General features: G+C 37.9%; 1 protein-coding gene across 1 annotated transcript; it reads left to right on the top strand.

Moving 5' to 3' along the window:
* Positions 1–2774: 2774 nt before the first annotated feature.
* DDX52 (DExD-box helicase 52) lies at positions 2775–25438 on the top strand. Its single transcript, XM_027517674.1, has 15 exons — positions 2775–2903; positions 3997–4189; positions 7691–7821; positions 8792–8977; positions 10887–11030; positions 11905–12016; positions 14061–14133; positions 14628–14831; positions 17133–17223; positions 19090–19212; positions 19330–19480; positions 19654–19729; positions 21032–21103; positions 21758–21850; positions 24895–25438. The coding sequence occupies exons 1-15, from the start codon at positions 2817–2819 to the stop codon at positions 24947–24949; spliced, it is 1791 nt and encodes a 596-aa protein (XP_027373475.1). The 5' UTR covers positions 2775–2816; the 3' UTR covers positions 24950–25438.
* Positions 25439–25893: the final 455 nt, after the last annotated feature.

Below are 25893 nucleotides of genomic sequence, written 5' to 3'. Positions count from 1 at the left end.
TTCTTCCAGCCCAGCATTTCTCGTGATGTACTCTGCATATAAGTTAAATAAACAGGGTGACAAAATACAGCCTTGACATAATCCTTTTCCTATTTGGAATCAGTATGTTGTTCCATGTCCAGTTCTGACTGCTGCTTCCTGACCTGCATACAGGTTTCTCAAGAGGCAGGTCAGGTGGTCTGGTATTCCCATCTCTTGAAGAATTTTCCACAGTTGATTGTGATCCACATAGTAAAAGGCTGTGGCATAGCCAATAAAGCAGAAATAGATGTTTTTCTGGGACTCTTGCTTTTTCGATGATCCAGCAAATGTTGGCAATGTGATCTCTGGTTCCTCTGCCTCTTCTAAAACCAGCTTGAACATCTGGAAGTTCACGGTTCACGTATTGCTGAAGCCTGGCTTGGAGAATTTTGAGCATTACTTTACTAGTGTGTGAGATGAGTGCAATTGTGCAGTAGTTTGAGTATTCTTTGGCATTGCCTTTCTTTGGGATTGGAATGAAAACTGACCTTTTCCAGTCCTGTGGCCACTGCTGAGTTTTCCAAGTCTGCTGGCATATTGATTGCAGCACTTTCACAGCATCATCTTTCAGGATTTGAAATAGCTCAACTGGAATTCCATCACCTCTACTAGCTTTGTTCATAATGATGCTTCCTAAGGCTCACTTGACTTTACATTCCAGGATGTCTGGCTCTAGGTGAGTGTGAACACACCATTGTGATTATCTGGGTTGCGAAGATGTTTTTTGTACAGTTCTTCTGTGTATTCTTGCCACCTCTTTTTAATATCTTCTGCTTCTGTTAGGTCCATACCATTTCTGTCCTTTATCGAGCCTATCTTTGTATGAAATGTTCCCTTGGTATCTCTGATTTTCTTGAAGAGATCTCTAGTGTTTCCCATTCTATCATTTTCCTCTATTTCTTTGTATTGATCACTGAGGAAGGCTTTCTTATCTCTCCTTGCTGTTCTTTGGAACTCTGCATTCAAATGGGTATGTTTTTCCTTTTGTCCTTTGCTTTTCGCTTCTCTTCTTTTCACAGCTATTTGTAAGGCCTCCTCAGACAGCCATTTTGCTTTTTGGATTTCTTTTTCTTGGGGATGGTCTTGATTCCTGTCTCCTGTACAGAGTCACGAACCTCTGTCCATAGTTCTCAGGCACTCTGTCTATCAGATCTAGGCCCTTAAATATATTTCTCACTTCCACTGTACAGTCATAAGGGATTTGATTTAGGTCATACTTGAATGGTCTAGTGGTTTTCCCCACTTTCTTCAATTTAAGTCTGCATTTGGCACAGTCAGCTCCTGGTCTTGTTTTTGTTGACTGCATAGAGCTTCTCCATCTTTGGCTGCAAAGAATATAATCAACCTGATTTTGGTGTTGACCATCTGGTGATGTCCATGTGTAGAGTCTTTTCTTGTGTTGTTGGAAGAGGGTGTTTGCTATGACTGATGCGTTCTCTTGGCAGAACTCTATTAGCTTTTGCCCTGCTTCATTCTGTATTCCAATTTATGATCATGCTTTTACATATAGGTTTGTCACCACTTACACAGGGATTGGGTTCTAAAGTCAGCTCATAAAGAAAAAACTTATTAAGTAACTATTCTTGGAAATTCCTTAAATCACACATAAACTACAGCAGTTGTGGTTTCATACATGTTGATTTTACATATGATTGTGGCCGTATTTATGTGCCAAATTGAAGACCAATACTCCATTTCCTAAAAACTCAGTTGATTTTTTCCCCTCCTGTACTGAGATAAACTGTTTTCATTGAGAAATAGATGAAAAAGTACTTGAACTTTCACATTTCGTGAAAACTACTTATTTTTAAAGAGCAGACACAGTTGGAACAAGCTGCTCCTGCTAGAGAGAATTAGGGACCAACTCCATCAGAGGGTTCAGCAGACTCTCAGCCCTCATCTCCTCCTCACTCCACATTTGCTTTTCTTGAATGTAAAGGAGCCACACAATTTGAAGTATTTCTCACTCTATGGTTGAATATGTATAACTCAATTAACAAGTTAAATGCTTGTTTGACATGATCGCATTGTACTATTTATATTTTGATGGCTCCTAAATTTATTTTTCTAGCCCTGACCTTTCCCCCTGAGCTTCAGACTCATGTAATCAACTGCCCACTTGGACTTAACCGCCACTTGAAATCTATGAGGCATCTTAACATGCCCAAAACATAGGAAGTGATTTTCACTTTCCATGCATCTTCACACAAAATAGCTGTTCTTCCTTCCGTCTTTCCTAACTCAGTAATCGGCATGCCACTTACCCCAGATTTTAAAACAAAAACATAGGAGTGATTCCTCCCTTTCGCTCATATGAAATTCATCAGGTGTACTTAGATCTGCCTCCAAAACATATCTCAAATTTACCCATTTAATTCCATCAGCTCAGCTCATCACCCTAGTCCAAGCCACCACCATCATTTCTACTTTGACTGACCTCCCTGTTTCCATTTTTACCCTTGTCGCATTGTCACTTTTCTGATTTAGGAATTATTCTGCTTGTTTGTTAACATCTTCTATCAACACTAAAATATAAGTTTCCTGAGGTGAAATTTGTGTAGTGTTGTTTACCAAACTATCCCTAAAGTATAGAACAGTGAGTGCCTGGCATGATTTAGATAAATATTTTTCTAATCAAACAAATAACGACAGACCGTAACTCGGTAAACCCGCCCGACGTCTCACAACCAGGAGGCCCCGCCCTCTCCCCAAGCCACTTCCGCCCGCCCTAGGCCTTCTGGGAGAGGAAGTCCTCTGCGCAGGCGCTATGAGACCACGGAGCTGTCTGGGTAAAGATGGATGCTCACGATCTGTTTCGCCGGCTCGGCGTGGGGGCCAAATTCGACTTGAGACGCTTTTCAGCGGACGCAGCTCGATTCCAGGTATTGTATCGCTTCCAGGCAGAAGCGCGAGTAACTGAGGAGGGGCGGGAGCCGGAGAAATTGCTGGCTGCTGGGGGAGCCCGCACTCGGAGACCCCGTGGCCTGGTTGTGGGGCATTTCCCCTCATTTGGCGTTCAGGTTACCGCAGCCTTCTGAATGAACCGTTTACCTGTCCTTCTGTAGACTTGGTTGGGTCTAGCAAGGAAATGTTTCACCTGCATTCCACCTCCCTAGCCGCTCTTCTGAGTTTATTGAAAGCACCGTTAGAATCTTACTCTCAAAAATTATCTTTTTTCCGAAACTGATGGAAAATAATTTGAAAAACAGCAACAACCTCAAAAGGAGAGAACAGATTATTTCACGGTGTTTGTCTTGGCTTGCCTGGGCATGTTTTTTTTTTTTTTTTTTTTTTATTCCCGCTACTCCACGGCGTATTAAGTAGTGAGAAGAACCATTTGAAATGGGTGCTCTTACAGAGGGAAAGTAGTGAGTGATAAATCGAGAGAAGTTGGGGCCCAGTTGTGAAAAATCTTGAATATCAACTTTGGTATTGGGACTGGAGACATTTTTGTGTGTGTGCCACACCTGTGTTTCTTCTTTCTCTGACGGTATAGTGTAGTTGTTAAGAGTTTGAACTCTGGAACCAGATTATTCAAGTTCAAATCCTCGGCCTCCCAGTTACCAGTTTTGAGACCTTGGTAAAGTTGCTTAACCTGTTAATGCCTCGATTTTTCTCATCTGCAATATTGCTATTTACCTTGTTAGGGTAGTTGAAGGAAGGAGGAATTTAATATATCTAAACATGGTTAGAAATTTGCCTGATTATGCAGTGTTATTGTTATGCAGATTAAGCGTAAGTGTTAGGCTTAAAAGTGCTAGTTGCTATTATGATTATTATTATTACTGTTATAAAGTCAGAAAAGGTGTCATCTTGGATTCCATTTGCCCAAACTCTTGTCAGCTCAACAGATATTTGGTGAAAGACAAAAAAGATTGGGAGTCATTGTACCCACGTCCTTACTGTCAGTGCTGCTAAAGTGATAACAATGCCAAATCTGTCCACAGATTTCATTTAAAATTTTTTGGGTTTTAGATAGGAAAAAGGAAATATGACTTTGATTCCTCGGAGGTGCTACAGGGACTGGACTTTTTTGGAAACAAAAAGCCTGTCCCAGGTGATTGTGGGGCATTAAGAACTCATCAGGAGCTACCAGATGAAGAGAAAACAGAAGAAAGCCAAATTGAAAGGAAGAAGCAGAACAGGAAAAAGAAGAAGATAACTTCAGGTTAGGGCTTGATTTATGGTTTTTGTCTTTAATTTTTTTTTTCGTTTACAGAAATAGTACAACCTTATGGTTACATGTCAGACAATATATGGCTGTTTGTCATTTGATAGCATTCAGGTTGTTTCAGGGTATTTGTGATTACAAATATTGTTACAGTAAAGATACTTGTAAACATATCTTTTTATACAGGTGCTGTTATTTCTGTAATTAGCATCCCCAAAGTGGATTCAGTGGGTGAAAGGGCACGCACACTTCTTCCTTTGAACAGATAACTGCAAAGTGACTTCCTACAGCCATGGCAGTGTTGGATACTGTTGGTCTTTTTTTTTTCCTCCCCAATCTAATGAGTGAAACTTTTTTTATTTATATTTTCTTGATAACTGGTGAGATTGAACATCTTTTCATAGGCTTTACTGGATATTTACATTTCAAGTTTTGTGACTTGTTTGTACTCATTGGCTATTTTTCACAAGGTTTTTTTTTTTTTTTTCAGTACTCAACTATAGGGGTATTTGTCTTTTTCCTTGTTCATCTATTAAGTTTCCTAGCCATTTTACCTTTTTGGTAGAGTAAATACTTACACATGATTTTTAAAAGTTATACAAGGGTGAAAAGTAAATTTTCTTCCCAGTGTTTTATCTCTAGTCCCCTGTTTCTCCAGAGGCAACCTCTGTTACTCAGTTTCTTAGATATTTTTGTAGAGATAGTCTATTGACATGTATTTATACCTCCCGTAAAAAGCATGAATGATTGCATACTCTACGTGCTGTTCTGTTCTGAAACTTCCTTCCTTCTACCCCTCTTATAAAAAAACTGTATCTTGGAATTTGTTATGAATGAATAGGAAATGCACTGCCTTGTTCATTTTAATGCAGCGTCACATCCCGTTATACATTCCATTATTGATTTGACAAGTTCCTAAGTGGTGGGCCTTTAACTTGTTTCTCCACTTTTGCTTTTACAGTGTTGCAGTAAATGTTATTCTACTTTGTGTATGTGTGGGTATATCTCTTTGATAAATTCTTAAAAGTGGGATTTCATAGTTAACAGATAAACTTATTTTAAATTTAGATATTTAGGAATTGTCCACCAGAAACATGGTATCATTAGGAAGTCCACTGCTTTGTTCATTGAGCCATAGCATAGTATCCTGCTATATATTGTAGGGATGTTCCATTAATTGGTTTGACAAGTTTCTGTGTTACGAACATTTACTTTGCTTCCACAGTTTTGGTGACAGTGTTGCAATAAAAGTCATTTGCCTTTCCTGGCTACAGGGAAGTTTACTATAAAGCCTTCTATCAAGATGAATTCTAAAAAGACCTGACACCAGCTTAGGGAAAAGATTCAAATATTGGGCAACCAGAAACACACAGATACATCCTGTAATCGTTGAGTAGCAAGTGCGGATAGATGTAAAGAGTTGTAATGGGAGAATTCAAGGTCTTGTGGATTAGTAATGATTCAGGTCTGTTAATGCCAACTGTCTCCTCATAAAAGTGAGCATAATTTTTTATTTTTTTAAAAAAGTCATTCCAGTTGGTGATGCCCACCAGCAGTGTATGAGAGTTTTCTTTTTCTGTTGTTATAATTTGCCTCCTCATGTCGCATTGCACCTTTTTTCTATTACACTGTCCATCTGTTTCTCTTAATTTGTTAGCGAATTAACTCTTGTCTAGCATACTGGGTTTACACATGTTTTCTAGCTTGTCCTCTCATAATCTTATTTGTTTTTGCCAGTTTATGTGTTAAATATATCTTTTCCTTTATAATTTATTTTTTCTTTTGTGCCCTAAGCATTAAATTAATATATATATTTTTAATTCTCCCATACTTTCTTATTTGTAGTTTCATTTTGTTATATTGAAATCTTTGGCCCTCTGGGATTTTATTTGGTGTAAAGAGTAAATAAGGAACTAATGTAATTTTTTTTTCCAGATGGCTAGCCGACTATCTTAATATATTGATAATCCATCTTCTCCCCATTGGATTCAGATACAGCTTTTATTGTAACTTATTTCCCATATATATTTGGGTCTTTGGGTTCTGTTCTATTTCATTTACTTCTGATTCTATATTCATAAACCAGTACAAGCTTGTTTCAGTTAACATGGCTTTATGTTATAAATGAGCTTACCTGGTGGCTCAGACAGTAAAAAATCTGCCTGCAATTCAGGAGACCCGGGTTCAGTCCCTGGGTTGAGAAGATCCCCTGGAGAAGGGAATGGCAACCCACTCCAGTATTCTTGCCTGGAAAGTCCCATGGACAGAGGAGCCTGGGGGACCAGGGTCCATGGGGTCACAAAGAGTCGGACACAACTGAGAGACTAATACTGTGTTATAAATCCCAGTAGAGTAGTGTGGCATACCATGTTTATTGATTGAGCAACTAGATGCTTTCTCCCTAAAGTGAGCTATAGGATCAGTGCAAATCCAGTTAAAATTCTAGTTGGCTTTTTTGGTAGAAATTGAAAAGAATTAAAAAATAATAATAATAAACATACATTTACCATGTGATCCACCTGTTCTGCTCCAAGAATTTACCCAACAGAAAGGAAAACCTATGTTCTCACAAAGACTTGTATACTTGTGTTCATAATAGCTTTGTTTGTAATAGCCAAAAATATGAAATGACTCAAATGTCCCTGGACAGTGGAGGATAGACAGATTGTATATCCATACAATAGGATGCTCCCTATAAATAAAAGGTTTAAAATGATCAATACATGCTCCAACATAGATTGAATGGATGAATCTCAGGATAACTATACTAAGTGAAAGAAACCAGACTAAATTTAGTACATACTATATGATTCCATTTGTATAAGATTCCAGGAAAAAATAAAGTTAATTAATCAACAATGAGAGAATACAGGTTGTTGCCTAGGAATGGAGTAATGCATTATAAGGGGCTACAAGGAATTTTGGGAACTGATTAAAATGGCCTTGAATGTGTTGATGGTTTAACAGGTGTATTGTTGCTGTTGTTTAGTCACTCAGTCGTGTCCAACTCTATTGCAACCCCATGGACTGTAGTCTGCCAAGCTCCTCTGTCCAGGGGATTTCCCAGGCAAGAATACTGGAGTGGGTTGCCATTTCCTTCGCCAGGGGATCTTCTCAGGTCAGGGATCAAACCCATGTCTACTGCATTGCAGGTGGATTCTTTACCACGGAGCCACCAGGGAACTCCAACAGGTATATACATATGTCAAAACTCCTCAAATTGCATACTTTAAATATATGCAGTTTATCAGTGAAGTTGAAAAAAATTTAAAAGAAATTCCAGAAGTAGTCTTTACTAATTATTGTTCTTAAAATTTTTTTAGCTATTCTTGCATATTTATTTTATCACGTAAACTTCAAAGTCAACTAGGCCAGTTACCAAAACTATCTAGTTGTATCAACTGTTACTTTTTCTTTCATTGTGAAGATATGGCCTATTTGTGCCACCTGAGAATGTTACAGTTAAAATCTTTAAATTTTTAAAAATATATATTTTAGAAATTACTTCTGAAGAAGAAGTTTCTACTATACAGTGGATATCATCTGTGGAAGCAAAGATTGAAGATAAAAATGTTAAAAGAAAAAATAAACTAACTTCAGGAAAGTTAGAGCAGCTAAGAAAAGAAAAGGTGAGAAAAATATCTTCACCCTAATTGTTTTTCTGGCCTTGTGCCTTTTTCACTGTGCTTGGGTTTTTTGGTTCATCACAGTATGATTTTGTTAAGATAGAAGGTTATTTGTAGTAGTCTAGATTTTACTTTAATGAAAACTTAAAGTAGCCTTTGTGCTGTGGCTGAAATTTTTAAAATTTAAAATTCTTGAAAGTATCTTAAAATCTTGAAACTTAGGGTCAAATTTGAGAATGTGTTTAGAATTAATTTTTTTAGATTTATTTCCCTTTGATAAACATAAAATTGGCCCACTTTATCCTTTATGTTAAACTCACTGGTTTTGAAGAATTTCATGTGACGGGGATTTGAGAGTTGGAATTCTTAAGAAACCTGTTTTCTAACTTGGGACTAGGAGGAGTGGACTTCAGAAGAGACAACAAATACGCCATTGTCGAGTTTGCTGCACTCCTGCCATGTTATAGATGGAGTGTTGTTCAGCTCGTTTAGTAATCCTGAATCCAGAATTTGGCTGTCTGGATCAGAGAGTGGGAAAGCCAAAAAAAAAAAAAACCCAACATCACCTGACTCTTCTAGTGGCATTCAGTCTTAATAAGTAGAGCTTTTAGGGTAGATCGTTAGAAAGCATCGGCACTTGTGTGCTAAGTGCCACATAAAGCAACTAGATGGAGTCAGTGCCTGTCTTCTAGCAGTTTATATAAGATTGTGACTGTGACAGTAGCACATGAGTATGAATAATGTTCTTCGTGGCATTGACACATTAAATGTGGAAAGTGTGGCTAGATAGGTTTCATTGTTAGGAAGGTCATCCTTCTATGAAAGGGTGGAAATTGTACCTAATATGTCTCTTTCACGGCCTGGAATTTAACTAGAAAGCTTCATATGCTACTAAAGCTTATTTCAGAAACTTACTATTGCTTTACAACATCTGACAATGTATTTTACCAAATCCCTTTATTTTACTTTTCAGCTAAACTTCTTCCGGAATAAACATAAAATTCATGTCCAAGGAACTGATCTTCCTGACCCAATTGCTACGTTTCAGCAACTTGACCAGGAATATAAAATCAATTCTCGACTGCTTCAGAACATTCTAGATGCAGGCTTCCAGACACCTACACCAATCCAAATGCAAGCCATTCCAGTTATGCTGCATGTGAGTGTGAAGGCCTCGAAGTGGGTGTGTGTGCGTGTGTGTGTGTGTGCGTTCATTCTGTTTCCTCTGTCTGTGAGATCCTCCCTTCCGCCTTATCTCCCCTTGTTGAAATCCTTGCCATGCTCTAAACTCCATCTCTAATACCTGTGTCTCCATAAAATTTGTCTTGATCACTACTGCTTGATGTGATCTTTTTCCTTTACCAACACTCTTTCCCCTAACACCCAATTCTCCATGTTTTCTTTTTCTTGCAACATTTATCTTACACTTTATATACTATGTATTTGCACTAACTGCACTTACATTTTCCATTTAACTAAATGTGTTCATCTTCTGAGCATAGAGACTATGTTCTGTTTATCCATCATTGATTTGGTTTATAATATCCAAGAACTATTTCAGAAGTGCTGAATTCTTGTATATAACCTGACTTTGTTTTTAATTCCAGTACTTTAAAAGATTTTGCCCATGCCGCGCAGCTTGTGGGATCTTAGTTCCCCAACCAGGGATTGTACCCACACCCTCAGCAGTGAAATCACAGAGTCCTAACCACTGGACTGCCAGGGAATTCCCATATCCCAGTACCTTTTATTATTGAGCTATATTTAAGTACCGAAAAAATACATAGATGTTAAGTGCACAGTTGAGTGAATTTCAGCAGTTTCATACCCTTGCCATTCAGTCCCCACCCCACCCTCACCCAGAGGTGAGCACTCTTCTGGTTCTTCATGTTGTTTAATCTCTCAGTTGTGTCTGATTCTGCAACCCCATAGACTGTAGCCCACCAGGCTCCTCTGTCCACGGGATTTCTCAGACAAGAATACTGGATTGGGTTGCCATTTCCTCCTCCAGGGGATCTTCTCAATCTAGGGATCAAACCCACGTCTCCTACATTCCAGGTGGATTCGTCACCGCTAGCCACCAGGGAAGCCCTGTTCTGGTTCTTATTGCCGTATATTATAGAATTCATATAAGTGGCATCATTCAGTATGTGTTCTTTTATTTTTGGTTTCTTTCTTTCACTCTGTGAACTTTTTTTGAGATTCCTCCATGTTGCATGTATCAATTTGTTACTGATATATGAAATGCTGAGTAGTATTCTCTTGTATGAGTATACCATGATTTGTTTATGCACTGTTAACAGAGGTATGAGTTAACTTAGATTTTTGGAAATTAAGTTTTTCTGAGGTTTCTTTTTATAGTAGTGAGAGCTGACTTTTTCTCCCCACATAACCAAGGCGGCCTTCCCAATTGTAGTAGCCAAAGGGTATGAGTTCCCTCCCTCCTCATCTGTATTAATCCTTTTCATTTTCTTTGGGAAACTGAAATCAGAATATATTTGAAGGATGTTTTTTACTGACATTATAGCAAAATTGCTTTTAATTTTCATTAAAGTGTTGTTTCTGTAGTGACCTTAGCTTAAAGCTTTAAAAAGCACAGTGACTTTTTGAAGATTGTCACCTATATATGACTCTCACTGGTGTTATCACCACTTTTTATTTTACATTTAGTCCTTCTGTTATTTATTAAAATTTTCCGTAAGGATGGAGCAATACAGATACCAGGACCAAAAGTTGGTTTTCTGATTTAACTTTGATAAAGAGGATTAGGGAAAAGGAAAATTGAAATAATGGGAATATGGTTGTGGATTATCTTTGGATTTTAGTTATCTAGTTTCTTTACCCAGTTCAAATTAACTTTAGTGATAATGCTCAGAAACTCCGTTGGGGTGGTGGTAGCAGAGATGGGTGGTGTTAGAAAAGCAAATATGGGAGAAGTTAGAAGAATGATGGGAATGTGAGTATCTGGACTTGCTGTGTATAATTTTATTTTTATGGCTGGTAGCATTATTTGACTGGCACTAAAAATGTATGTACTCTTCCTTATACTTAATATACTCTGTTTTTAGGGTCGAGAACTTCTGGCTTCTGCTCCTACTGGATCTGGAAAGACTTTGGCTTTTAGCATTCCTATTTTAATGCACCTGAAACAACCCACAAATAAAGGCTTCAGAGCCCTGATTATATCACCAACACGAGAACTTGCCAGCCAGGTATAACCTGTAGTTTCTGAAAAGTATGTGTTTGTGTTTGCCAGTCATCTTTCTTATTTGAGGGTAATAGAAAGGTCCAGAAGAGAAGGGCCGTGTCTTTGTCATGGTCAAGTATTGTGTACAAAGCATACTTCTAAGTGTCTTACTGCATAAAGTCTTATAATTTTCTAAAATATGATCTTAGCATTTATACTGTGGTATATGCTCTAAGATCCTTGTAGTTGGAAGGCTACTGTAACATATGTGTGTTAGTTGCTTAGTTGAGTCCAACTCTGCAAGTCCATGGACTGTAGCCCGCCAGGCCCCTCTGTCCATGGATTCTCCAGGCAAGAATCCTGGAGTGGGTTGTCAGTCCCTTTTCCAGGAGATCTTCCCTAGGGATTGAACCTGGGTCATCTGCATTGCAGGCAGATTCTTTACTGTCTGAGCCACAGACAGTAGTGGGATGTGGTCTGTAATATATAGTTCCTCTTTAAAACTTTTTTTCTCACTTAGAAAAAAGGAAACCTCATCTCAGTTTTTGAGAAAGTAAAACTATACTGTGATCCATTCGACTCTCCCCGTGTGCTTAATGTAAACATGCCAAGTATGAAATAGTTTTGAAATGGTACTTTATTCTTAAAAATAATACAGAGTTGAAGAGTTTTGATTTTATCTCTTGGAACTGGTTTACTAGACCTGAAGAAACTACTGAATCTTATTTGGCATTGATGTTCCAAAATGCCAAGATTCCAAGTTAATCTACAGATTATCATAAGCTTAATTTCAGGTATTCACGGATTGATACTAGATCTATTTTATAAATACTAAAAAAGTGACTGTACATCTTATCCAAGTATTTCAGCAGCTGATGTTTTTATCATTTCTGTTTTAGATTCACCGAGAGTTAGTAAAACTGTCTGAGGGAACAGGATTCAGGATACACATGATCCACAAAGCAGCAGTTGCAGCCAAGAAATTTGGACCTAAATCATCTAAGAAATTTGGTAAGGGATTGCTAGGTAGCACAAATGGTAAAGAGTCCACCTGCCAGTGCAAGAGACTCGGGTTCAATCCCTCGGTGGGGAAGATCCCCTGGAGGAGGAAATGGCAACTGACTCCAGTATTCTTGTCTGAAAATTCCATGGACAGAGGAGCCTGGCAGGCTCCATGGGGTCACAGGGCCTGACACAACTGAGCATGCATTCAAGAGGATGGAAGCTGTAAATTCAGTTCAGTTCATGCTTGAAGTGTAAGGGATTTGGAAATTTCAAATATCCTAATTGCCACCTAAAAATTCTTAAAGTGTAGTTAGTTCGATTTTTAGAAAAGCTGAAAGAAATCTCCTTTCACCCAGTAGTTACATAAATATATACCAGGGGTTCTCCACCTCACCCTCCACCCCAGGGATATTTGGCAATATATGGAGATATTTTGTGACAGCCGGGGAGAGGTGCTACTATTAGAGGGATAGAAGCCAGAGATACTATTACACATTCTGCAGTGCACAGAACAGCCTCCTACAGCAAGTTGTCTGAACCAAAATGTCTGTAGTACTGAGACTGATGATCCCTGCTTTATTCTATTGGTTGTTAACCTGCCATGGAAGTATTCTGCAGATAAGACTGGCTTACATCCCTACTCTTAACATCCACCAGAGAAACTCTTTTACTTGGCTTTTATCTTGAACTTCTGAATAAAGTTCCATTTAAGGAAAGTATTTTCCTGAAAAACAAACGAATGTTTGAAAAGCAGACTGTGGGATGATTATATTCTTGCCTCTTAGAGGCCAAGTTCAGTTTAGTCGCTCAGTTGTGTCCAACTCTTTGCGACCCCATGAACCGCAGCACGCCAGGCCTCCCTGTCCATCACCAACTCCCGGAGTGTACCCAAACTCATGTCCATTGAGTTGGTGATGCCATCCAACCATCTCATCCTCTGTCATCCCCTTCTATTCCTGCCCTCAATCTTTCCCAGCATCAGGGTCTTTTCAAATGAGTCAGCTCTTCACATCAGGTGGCCAAAGTATTGGAGTTTCGGCTTCAACATCAGTCCTTCCAACGAACACCCAGGACTGATGTCCTTTAGGATGGACTGGTTGGATTTCCTTGCAGTCCAGGGGACTCTCAAGAGTCTTCTCCAACACCACAGTTCAAAAGCATCCATTCTTCGGCACTCAGCTTTCTTCACAGTCCAACTCTCATATCCATACATTACTACTGGACAAACCATAGCCTTGACTAAACAGACCTTTGTTGGCAAACTAATGTCTCTGCTTTTTAATATGCTTTCTAGGTTGGTCATAACTTTCCTTCCAAGGAATAAGTGTCTTTTAATTTCATGGCTGCAATCACCATCTGCAGTGATTTTGGAGCCCAAAAAATAAAGTCAGCCACTGTTTCCACTGTTTCCCCATCTATTTGCCATGAAGTGATGGGACCAGATGCCATGATCTTCGTTTTCTGAATGTTGAGCTTTAAGCCGACTTTTTCACTCTCCTCTTTCACTTTCCTCAAGAGGCCCTTTAGTTCTTCACTTTCTGCCATAGGGGTGGTGTCATCTGCATATCCTAAGTTATTGGTATTTCTCCCGGCAATCTTGATTCCAGCTTGTGCTTCCTCCAGCCCAGTGTTTCTCATGATATACTCTGCATATAAGTTGAATAAGCAGGGTGACAATATACAGCCTTGACGTACTCCTTTTCCTATGTGGAACGAGTCTGTTGTTCCATGTCCAGTTCTAACTGTTGCTTCCTGAGCTGCATACAGGTTTCTCAAGAGTCAGGTCAGGTGGTGTGGTATTCCCATCTCTTTCAGAATTTTCCACAGTTTATTGTGATCCATGCAAGTCAAATAAAAGGAGAGTAAGGATTTAGTAGTTTGTGCTATGATGGATTAAAAAAATACGTACATTAGTTTGTTGTGTTATTGGTATAGTGCATATCAGTACTTCTCCCCACTTGAGGTTATTAACTGAAATGCAGGGGGCTTAATCCCCTAGTTCAAGAGGGATGAATGTTTTGCAATTTGTACCATTTGTTTTTCCTTACAGATATCCTTGTGACTACTCCAAATCGACTAATCTATTTATTAAAACAAGATCCTCCAGGAATAGACCTAACGAGGTACATTACTTTAATAATGTCTTTTATGTTTGTTTTTCATTAAGTTGATTATATTTTGTCCTCAACTATAATATAATACTTGTAGTATTGCCCTTTGGAGCTTGCTATCTGCCAGCTTTCAGTCAGTGTTGGTGCTGAGAAATATCTGGCCTGAAATAAAGTTAACAGATTCTGATAAGCAATTAGTACAGTTTCCCTAGAAATTTTTCACATCTTTCAGCAGTGGTGATGGAGTTCCTAACGTTTATCTGAGGTTCTGACATTGCCAGTGGAGCTTCATATCCTTGGGGTCTAATGGAATAGGTACATTAATTTATGTTGATCTTGTTTTATCTTTTTATTGCTTATTCTTCTTGTACCTTTTTCTGGTACAATATGTAGATCTGAGAAGCGTCATTGTGGTTTGACTTCTTTATGTGTTCCCACAGTTTAGTGACGTGTCTTGGATCTTTCAGTTCAGTAAGCTACAAATGTTTTTTGTTGTTGTTTCTTAGTGTTGAATGGCTGGTAGTAGATGAATCAGATAAACTGTTTGAAGATGGCAAAACTGGGTTCAGAGACCAGCTGGCTTCCATTTTCTTGGCCTGTACATCCCACAAGGTGAAGAGAGCTATGTTCAGTGCAACGTTTGCCTATGACGTTGAACAGTGGTGCAGACTGAACTTGGACAGTGTCATTACTGTATCCGTTGGAGCAAGGTAATTCTTCCACGTTATCCCACTGATTAAAAAAACCACACAAGTCATTATTTTAGACTAAAAGAGACAGGTTGTGTGGCCTAAGATTAATAAAAAGAGTTTTACTGAAAGAAACATATTCTTTAAAGTCAAGATTGATTAAGGATATTCTGTGTTAGAATAATCTAAAGGGACATTCTCATATTGTCATGTAGATATTACTGTCATCGTGCGTTTAGTTGATTTTTCCCTTCCATAAAGTATGACCATGAGCTCTGTGGCCACCCAGAGGATTTAATCTCTTTGATGGCTTAACTCAGTAGGGCTGAGAGAAGGAAGCTGATGTTACTGAGCCACTTGATTTATAATTCCTTTTTAAAAATATTTTGGGGTGCATTTATGCTAATTGGTAGGGAAAAAGTTTTATGAAATTATAATACTTCCCCTTGATACACTGTAGTGCAACCCATGAAGTAGTATGGAGCTTCTCTGGTGGCTCAGACAGCAAAGAATCTGCCTGCAGTGCAGGAGACCTGTGTTCAATTGCTGGGTTGGGAAGATTCCCTGGAGAAGGGAATGAACATGTACTCCAGTTTTGTTGCCAGGAGAATGGAAATGAAGTAGTAAAAGTGAAGATTGTGGCTGTATGAAAAAGTGCTTGTAATACTGTGTTAAGTAAAAAGCCAAATGAAATAATAAAAAGAATATCCTAGCTACTTCCAACTTAAAACTCCTGTGTATAAAAAGAGAAATAGAACAGATTCACCATAAATATAATTATGAAAGGAGATAACAGAGTGGGAAAAGTATTTATACATAGTATATTACAGTGGCTTATAGAGTGTTTCTAAAGCCTTGAGACACCTTACTCCAACTATCTGTCTGTAAATAAACCTTTGCTATCATTATGAAAAAAATTTAGCCATATGAAGCAACCTTTAAAATGTTCTGATTTTACCCATTAATTTTACTTTTAGAAAGATTTTGAAAGATTGGAAACATGAAAATATATGACTAGAACACAACAAAATATCAAAATTTATCGTAAAATGGTAGAATTGTGGGCAACTTATTGTTTATGTCTTTTTTTAATTGAAATAACATTTTTATAATCAGAAGAGAACATTTAAAGACTTAAATAGACATTTCTCTGAAGAAGGCATCCAGATGGCCAATAGGCACATGAGAAGATGCTCGATATCACTAATTATTAGAGAAATGCAACTGAAAACTGCAATGAGGCACCACGTCATACCAGTCAGAATGGCCATCGTCAGAAGGGCTACAAAGAATAAATGCTAGAGAGAGTGTAGAGGAAAGGGAACCCTCCCACACTGTTGGTGGGAATATAAGTTGTTGCAGCCACTATGGAGAACAGTATGGAGATGCCTTAAAAAATTAAAAATAGAGTTGCCATATGATACATCAGTCTTATTCCTGGGCATATATCCAGAGGAAACTAATTTGAAAAGATACATGCACCCCAGTGTTCATAGCAGCACTATTTATAACAGCTAAGATGTGGAAACAGCCTAAATGTCTACTGACAGGTAAGCGGGTCAAGATGTGATATGTACATACACAGTGGAATGCTGCCGCTGCTGCTGAGTCGCTGCAGTCGCGTCCGACTCACCGATGCCATTTGCAGCAACGCGATGGACCTAGAGATGATCATACGAAGTGAAGACAGTAGAGTCAAATGTGATATTGTACAATATGTGTAGAATCTAAAAATGATACAGGTGAACTTCTTTACAAAACAAGTAGACTCATGGACATAGAAAACAAACTTAGGAATACCAAAGAGGGAATGAGGGGGGAGGGATAAAGCAGGAGTTTGGGGTTAGCAGATGCAAACTTCTAAAGGTAAAATACATAAACCATGTATAATTACCTGTAATGGAAAAGAGTTTGAAAAAGTGTGTGTGTGTATAACTGAATCACCAGAGACTAATGCAACATTGTAAATCAGCTGTACTTGAACTAAAATTTAAAAACCTTGGTATAACACAGGGAGCTCTGTGACAACTGAGAGGCGTAGGACAGGGAGAGAGGCTCAAGAGGGAGGGGACATACATACACTTACGACTGATTCACGTTGTTAAATGGCAGAAACCAACACAACATTGTAAAGCAGTTATTCTCTAGGTAAAAGTAAATTTCAAAAAACTTTGTCTTTAAAACATAAATAATTAGGTACTTATATTGATAATGGAAAAAATCATTCTGTTGGAGGTATGTGTAAATTTTTTCATTTATTTAAAATTTATGGGGAAAAACAAAGATTGGCTGTCACACTGTAAGATATGTTTTCTTTCTCAGGAATTCTGCAGTAGAGACGGTAGAACAAGAGCTTCTCTTTGTTGGTTCAGAGACTGGAAAACTACTGGCCATGAGAGAACTTGTTAAAAAGGTAAATTTGGGCTGCATTTTCAAATTTTGATGAAGCTCACCAAGCCTTGTATTACTGACGGGAGGCTGAGCATGTTTTCCTGCGTTGTGTTTAGTACTGCTGCTGCTGCTAAGTCACTTCAGTCGTGTCCGACTCTGTGCGACCCCATAGACGGCAGCCCACCAGGCTCCCCCATCCCTGGGATTCTCCAGGCAAGAACACTGGAGTGGGTTGCCATTTCCTTCTCCAATGCATGCCTGCATGCTAAGTCGCTTCAGCTGTGTCCGACTCTAGTGACCCCATGGACTGCAGCCTACCAGGCTCCTCTGTCCATGGGATTTTTCAGGCAAAAGTACTAGAGTGGGGTGCCATCGCCTTCTCCGTCGTGTTTAGTAATCCAGTGGCAAATCAGTAAGAAGCACATTGGAGCAACTCGTCCCAAGTGGAGAGGCTCACCTCTGAGAATAAAGTTAAGTTTTCTGTCCCCAGCGCAGGGAAGGCTAGGAAAAGACATAGTTGATGCCCCCAAAGCCTCCTTTTTCCACATCTGTGAACTGGCAGACCTCAGAAATACTGGGGGTTCAGTTCCAGACCACCACAGTAAAGCCAGTGTCACAATTAAGTGAGTCACAGGAATTTTGGGGATTTTCCAGTGCGTAGGAAAGTTGCATTTATATATGCTGTAGTCAAGTGTGCAGTGGCATTATGTCAAAAAAACAATGTACACACCTTAATTAAAAATACCTTATTGCTAAACTTGGTAACCATCACCTTCAGTGTGTTATATTAGTAACATCCAAGAGGACTGATCACGGCTCACCGTGGCAAATATAATAATTGTGAAAAAGTTTGAAATATTGTAAGAATTACCAAAATGTGCTACGGAGACAAGAAGTAGGCAAATGGTGCTGGGAGAAAAATGGTGTCGATAGACTTGCTCGAACATAGGGTTGCCACAAACCTTTGATTTATGAAAAACCTGCCAAGTGCAATAAAACAAGAGTATGCATGTATATATAAATCTCCCCCCACCACTCTGCTGCTTCCATGTAGAACTGGGGCCTTACATGAGTAGGGCCCACTGGAGTGGGGTTTTTTGTTTTATGACTGAATTGATACAAATATAGTACTTAGAATAGTGCTTGGCACATTGTGCTATTTGTTAGTTATTGATGTCACTTGGCAATAGGAAATAGAAGGTTTTGACAGATATTCACATAGGATTATACTCCAGGGATTTTTAGCCATGCATGAATTTGTTTTGTGAACCTTCTGAAATTGTGTGAATGTCTGACTACCTATTAGACAGCTTCATATCTCGCATTAGATTCTGAAAGGATGTATGGACCATAATTACAAGGTCAAGTCCTAATGCTGACAGTTGAAAATATAGAAAGCTGGTTTGAGAGAGAATCAGGGTTTGATAATACAAAATGTAAAAATCATTTGCTTAGAGCTGGTAGTTATAACTTAAATTTTGTCTAACTTGATAAGATAATTTTGAGAGAACTGAGAACCAGGAACTAAGCTTTTTGGAATACCCACAGTTAGGATAAATAATGGATTAAAGTGATAATTACTACATTTTAAGAAGGAACAAAAATGTTCTGAGGCACAGAAGCAAACGTGTTTATTTCAAGGAGTAGACATCCATTGCTGTAGACAGGTGAAGGGGGATTAATTAGACAAGATTTTGGGGATGGGCAAAATGGAGAGTACTGTTGAAGGGAAGTAGGAAAAGCCCATTGTGGAGAATGCATGCTGAGGAAGATGGAGGCAGGCTTAGACCACAGGTCTGAGAAATTTGGCAATTTCTAAATTGAATTAAAATCTTATGAAATGATGCAGTTATATTCTTAATTATGGGTTATGTGTGCTTTCTTTTAGGGTTTCAATCCACCTGTTCTTGTTTTTGTTCAGTCCATTGAAAGGGCTAAAGAACTTTTTCATGAGCTCATATATGAAGGTATTAACGTGGATGTTATTCATGCAGACAGAACACAGCAACAGGTAAAGTCAAATGTAAACTTTCAAAGCAACAAAGAACTAAGTACTGGCATTTATGAAGCACTTGTTTTCCATTCCCAGAGTGGTGCTAAAACATCTCTCGTATGTTCTCTTAACCAGAGAGATAACACAGTCCACAGCTTCAGAGCAGGAAAAATCTGGGTTCTTATTTGTACAGCCTTGCTAGCCAGAGGGATCGATTTTAAAGGTGTGAACTTGGTTATCAACTATGACTTTCCAACCAGCTCAGTGGAATATATTCACAGGATAGGTGAGTCACATGCCCACCCCCACTCATCTGTCTTAGCACGTCTACCAGAGTCCCTTCAGCATGTTCATTTTTTCAGTACTGTAAAAATCCAGTGACTTGTATATGTGAATCTTGAAGGTCCCATTCCCTTCAAAAATGAGTTTTTTTTTTTTTAATGATCTGATTTCTCTTAGGTCGAACTGGAAGAGCTGGGCATAAAGGAAAAGCTGTTACATTTTTCACTGAAGATGATAAACCATTATTAAGAAGGTAAATTAGGAGAAATAGCTTAGCATTAAGTTGGCAAAATTAGTTCTTTATTCTTATACACAATTGATGGATAATTACAAAATGGCTATGTCCCAAATTCTTTTATGATATTAGTCAACCAAATGTTAGCCATGAAAGAAAAACGATCAAAAGGCTTCGTTTTTGTTCTTCCGTTGTTAGATTTTGGAAGTATTCACAAGAGAATATTCATTTAAGTTTCATACTCAAAGAATTCTTCCAATAACATCACTTGATATTAATCACAAGGTAATATTAAGGTTTTTGGATTAGTGAATAGTTAAAGTTAATCCCTGAATCTCTTTATGTTACAGCCTAGTCAAAATGATCTCTTAGCATGGTACATTCTTCCCATTACTTTTAGGGGCAGATGGAGTTTATCTTTAGTCCCAGGTCACTTGTCATAGAGGAAAAACTGCTTTAGTAACACACTCCAGTATTATTCAGTTGTAGCTCCTTGAGGCCTGGGTAACATATGATGGATACATTTTTAGAATCTCATCTTAATTTAGTCCATCATCCTAGATGTTAATGTAAAAGCTGAGTTGTATTTCCTACACTTGGGCTGCCTACAGTAATGTTAGGCTGATGATAACTGACAGCAGTTCATATTTCTAACAAATCAAGCTGTGGATGGAGGTGGTTTATACATTGACCTGTTTCTCAGTTGTGGCACAGATTTTGATTTGTGCCTTCTGAGCCTTGGCTCTGTCAACCTTGGTTTTATCGTGAGCAGACTCGTGTGATACGTAGGGGACTGTATTCCAGCAGCCTTGATGCACCTGAGTTCTCCTCAGCAGCTCTAAGCATGTGACTCTGATGACCGCCCCCCATATCATTGTGTGCACCTCAGTTTTCTTTTCCATCTGGGAAATGGGGATAATGATGATACTTACTACAAAAGCTTCTAAATGACTGTACATTGAATAAGTGACTGTACATGAGAAGCTCAAGTCAGCCAAGCCCTATGATTTAATAAATTTAAGTGTGACTCTGACTTTAGCGTTTTCATTCAGCACTGGGCTGTGCTGGTTAGGGCTTGATGCATGTTGAGTAGAAGCGGTTGCTAGCTAAAATTATTCAGCAGTACCTTGATTGCAGTCCAGCAGACTCTTCTCTCAGTAGTCCAATGTGATTGCTTCTGGTAATAATTGATCAGAACACTTGACTGGATTAGTTTCTTGTTTGTATAGTCTTAGTTCCTCTTCTGTTGTACAGAGCGTTTAAGTACATAAACAACAGTTTGACAAGATACAAATTTATGTTTACTGGTACCTTTTTCAGTGTTGCCAATGTTATCCAGCAGGCTGGATGTCCTGTCCCAGAATACATAAAAGGTTTCCAGAAACTACTAAGGTACAGTCTTAAGTTTACTTCGGAGTTCTCTCTCTTTGCACGTACATTCTTACTTTCACACTCGTACATTGTGGTTCTATCAACATTACTGTTCTAGAACCTTCTAAAGTAAAAATATTTTAAAGTAAATTATAAATTTAATAATAAATAATAAATTATAAATAAATAATAAATAAAAATAAATAATAAAGTAAATTATAAAAAAAAATCTAAAGTAAAAAATATTTCCACTTAAATACTTGTGAATATTGTGTGCTCTTTCCCTGTCAGTTTTTCATCCTTGAAATTTTAAGTACTCAGATTTTTAAAATATTAAATGTGAGTGAAATATGCTCAGATTTTAATTCATAAAGCTAGTAAAAAGTAGTTAATTGGCCAGAATCAGACTCTAGCGCTTATTGGCAGGATATGAGTGACACATATTTTAATCATAATCAGTGCCTTTGTAAAAATTGGTTGAATTTCCTCTCTTTGGATTACCGCTCTAGGTACTATTAGGTAAACTAGTATATTAAAGTGGACACAGTTTTGTCACTATAAACCAGTAAGTAGATAAACAAATTTTGTGACCAAGAACCAAAACTAGTTTTAGTTTTAGCTCTCTAAATTTAAGTTGCACTTAATTCAGTTCTTTCTTCTCTTTGTAACTTCCAGTAAACAAAAGAAAAAGATGATTAAGAAGCCCTTGGAAAGGGAGAGCATTAGTACAACTCCAAAATATTTTTTAGAAAAAGCAAAGGATAAACGGTAAGTATATGGTAAAAGTTAGTTTGACTCTGTCATTTTCATATAACATGGGCTTTCTTTTTCCTTAGGATAGATTTTTAGAAATAAAATTTAATAGGTCTACAGTCCATTATGGAGAAGGAAATGGCAACCCACTCCAGTATTCTTGCCTGGAAAATTCCATGGACAGAGGAGCCTAGGGGGCTACAGTCCATGAGGTCGCAAAGAATTGGACACAACTGAGCGACTAAACATTAGCAACAGTCCATTATAGAATCTAATAAAAGTAATATATCAGGTTGCTAATGATTTGGAAACTTGGTTAATTCAATCTTGGAATTTGTCTTAACATATTAATTTTTTTTCCGTCTTTGGAAATATGATTTCAATTCACTGTGAATTAGAATTGCACTGTCCACTATCTCCACATGGAGTTCCCAGGTAGCACTAGTGGTAAATAACCCGCCTGCCAGTGCAGGAGACTAAAGAGACACAGGTTTAATCCCTGGGTCAGGAACATCCCCTGCAGAAGGCCATGGCAGCCCACTCGAGTATTCTTGCCTGGAGAATCCCATGGACAGAGGAGCCTGGCGAGCTACAGTCCATGGGGTCACAAAGAGTCAGACACAGTGACTTAGGACACATGGACACACTATCTCCACCCAGCCTGCATCTGGACACGCTACAGAAGCCACCTGTTAGGACTGTCAACTCACATCAATGGAATCTTCCTTGAAGCTTCATATTCTGGAAAGGATTTCAGTAGGATTTACACTGAAGCATGTTGAAACATCTCTGAAAAGTATAATTTGAGTAAATTATAAATTTATATGTAAATTATAAACATTTACATATTTATATGAAATTATACACAAATTTGTTTATATATAAATTATAAACTTGAGTAAACTATAAGTTCATTTAGCTTAATGTTTTGAGAATTTCAAAGTATAGTTTTTTTCTTTTTCTTTTTTTTTTAGAATGTACACAGGACTACCTTTTTTGCCTATCACTACTAGGAAACCATGATCTCATGGAGGTAGACTGAAATATTCTGCATAGTACTATTCTTTCCAGTATTTAAGAAAAATGACACTTTAAATTCTGTCAGTACCAGTTAATATATAACATATATAAAATGTGGGCATTTGCCAAGTACTTACTGTCCATCTTTAGCCTTACTGCATGTATTTGTATTACATATGTACTACATACATAATATGTAGTAAGATGTTAAAAGGGTGTAAAATGAGACCCCTTTCCTGAACTTAGGGAAAGGAGATTAGTATACATGAAAAAAATAATTAGAAAATAATTTTTAAGTAAAATAGAAGCTAGAGAAGGGAAAATCATTATGAATTGGTGTTGTTTGCAAAAAGTTTTACAGAAGTAGAATTATCTTCAGGGATAGGTAAAATTTAGGCATGTAGAAGGAACAAGGTGAACCCAGGTGAGAAAACTGGCCTGCACTTTCCTTCTGAGAAGAGTCAGCCTGACATTTTGTATTAATTGTGGGAAGTCATGTTCAACCCCAGTACATGGCATGTACAGAGTGTCCCAAGGGTTTAGTGGTTTTGAGCTTTAATAACGGGAGGAATAAATGTTACAACCTTACAAAAATACATCAGTGGAAAGATTAATTCATACCTAATCAGTTTTGTGCCTCCTTAATGCATTTTTTATTTTTCTTCTTTGTGGCAACAGTTCCTGGGTGGATTGGTAGAAGATTAGTAGACCAGTGCATTGGCACAGGAGGTTGCCCTGCTTTGTCACCTTATCTGTCTCACTAGAGTTTTTCCTGCGATGAGCTCTTTCTGAATTGTTGCATGTACATCAGAACCTCATTCTTGGGTGATCGTAAAGCTAAGATTGAAAGTGCAATCTTTTCAGGTACTGACTAGCAGCTGAGGAAAGTTTTTACCAAGATGGAAAATCAACTAGAGCATAAGATCGTGGCTTTGTTGAACTATAATAAGAAATACTGATATTTTAAATTATATATTTTGTTGATTTTTATAAGTCTGTAGCCTTTATGCCCTGAAGTTATTAAAACTTACGGCTGCACTGACTTTGAGGACACTTGATATAAACCTGTCCCTAGCCCCTGCTTAAGGTGCTTTAGTTGTCTATTTTCTTCACATTTAAAAACCATACTTCTTAACATAACATACACATAAGAGTTGATCTGACACCAGCTTGCCTTTCCACTGTAGATGTTGCTATAATGATCCTACCCACACCTGTGGCCTCAGCTCTGTGCTGATTACTCTTAAGTCCATATCTTCAGACCCTGCTTCCCAACTGAGTAATACACCTAAATCCTGTTGCCTAGTGGACCTCACTTCAGGCACCACAGACTCACCCTGGTGTAGTAGAGGGTGGAGGAGACTGGATTTGGAGCAAGAACTGGCTCTAATATCACCTCTTCTGTGTGATTTTGAACAAATCACTTCACATCTTTAAGCCTCTTTCTCCCTATATGTAATGGAAATAGTTATATAAATAATAACTCTGCTGCTGTTAGTGAAGGATTGAGTTGATTGGCATTACTCTACTGTAGTATGCAAATGTTGATTATTTTCTCAAAAGTGTTTTTCTTGGGTTAAGAGTTAGTTGATGGCATTTACCATTCAGCAGACTCTAAAATCAGAATATCAGAGTTCATATCTAATATTACCAGTGTGTGATGATCTGCAAGTTACTCAACCACTCCACCTCCTTTTCCACATCTGTATAAGGAGGATACTAATAGAATCTTTTTTCATAAGTTAGAAGATCTGAGTTGATACATATAAAGCACTTGTAACAGTGTCTAGCAGTTAATCAATGTGAATTCTTTTTATTAGGTCAGAATCTTTTATGCCATGTTGTAATGTAGTTTATTGTGGTGTTTCTGTCTCACTTAGGTGGATGTGTTTTTCTAAAGGGCAGAGACACGGCTTTTTTTAACTAATGTCTCATATACTTGATCGTGGAGGTTTCAGTAAATGTTTATTAAACTGGTAGAGCTTTGGAAAGTACATATATCTAAAATTTCTAATTCAACTTTCCTTTCATTATCACAGGAAAAAGGTCACTGGTCAGAACAAGAAGAAAGTAGCTCCTGAGGACAAAAGTTAAAAACAGACTTTTAAAAGAACTATATCGCCAATGTGATTTCATAATTCCAGCATGAATGTTTTTTTCATGGAATATATCGTCTTATAATCACCTGTACCAAATATTTGAAGTCAACCACAAGAACATGGGACTGGTGAAAAATGATCCTAAATTCTCAGTGTATCATGTCAAGTTTTAATTCGTAGGTGATTTTTAAATGATTATACAGTGGGAAAAACATTCAATGACATCCGTGTGGTTTGAATCCAGAGTGATACTTCTTATAGAAGAACTAAAGCTTGTACTTAAAGTAACAACACCCAAATGTGGTAAGCTGGATTTTTCCCTTCAAGTGTGAAGGCAGGTGTTGTATATGCTGTGGAGAGGCATTTGGAACCACATGGCAAAGTCAAGGCTTGAGAACCCACTTTTTTTTGGGGTGTGGTGGGAGGGAAATGGACAAGAGGCAACACAAGCTGTCTACCAAGAATAAATCTACTCATCTCTCTATTTCACTGTTTCTAAATTTGTTGATGGCTTTTTGTAGTAGGAGCCATAACAATGAGATTCCTTTTCTCTCCCCATACAGCAAATTCCCGTTGGCTATCTATTTTACATATGGTAATATAAATTTCCATGGTACTCTCTCTGTACATCTCACCCTCTCCTCCCCTCTCCCCTTGTCCATAAGTCTATTCTCTATGTCTGTTTCTCCATTGCTGCCCTGCAGATAAATTCTTCATTACCATTTTTTCTAGATTCTGTATATGTGTTAATATGATATTTATCTTTCTCTTTCTGACTTACTTCACTCATATGATAGGCTCTAGGTTTATCCACCTCATTAGAACTGACTCAAATGTGTCCCTTTTTATGGCCGAGTAATATTCCATTACTCAGAATTGGACATGGAACAAAAGACTGGTTCCACATAGAGAAAGTAGTACATTAAGGCTGTATATTGC

The sequence above is a fragment of the Bos indicus x Bos taurus genome, chromosome 19 (genome assembly GCF_003369695.1).
Source record: "Bos indicus x Bos taurus breed Angus x Brahman F1 hybrid chromosome 19, Bos_hybrid_MaternalHap_v2.0, whole genome shotgun sequence".
Taxonomy (NCBI): Eukaryota; Metazoa; Chordata; class Mammalia; order Artiodactyla; family Bovidae; genus Bos; species Bos indicus x Bos taurus.
This window is presented reverse-complemented; position numbering and strand designations above follow the sequence as displayed.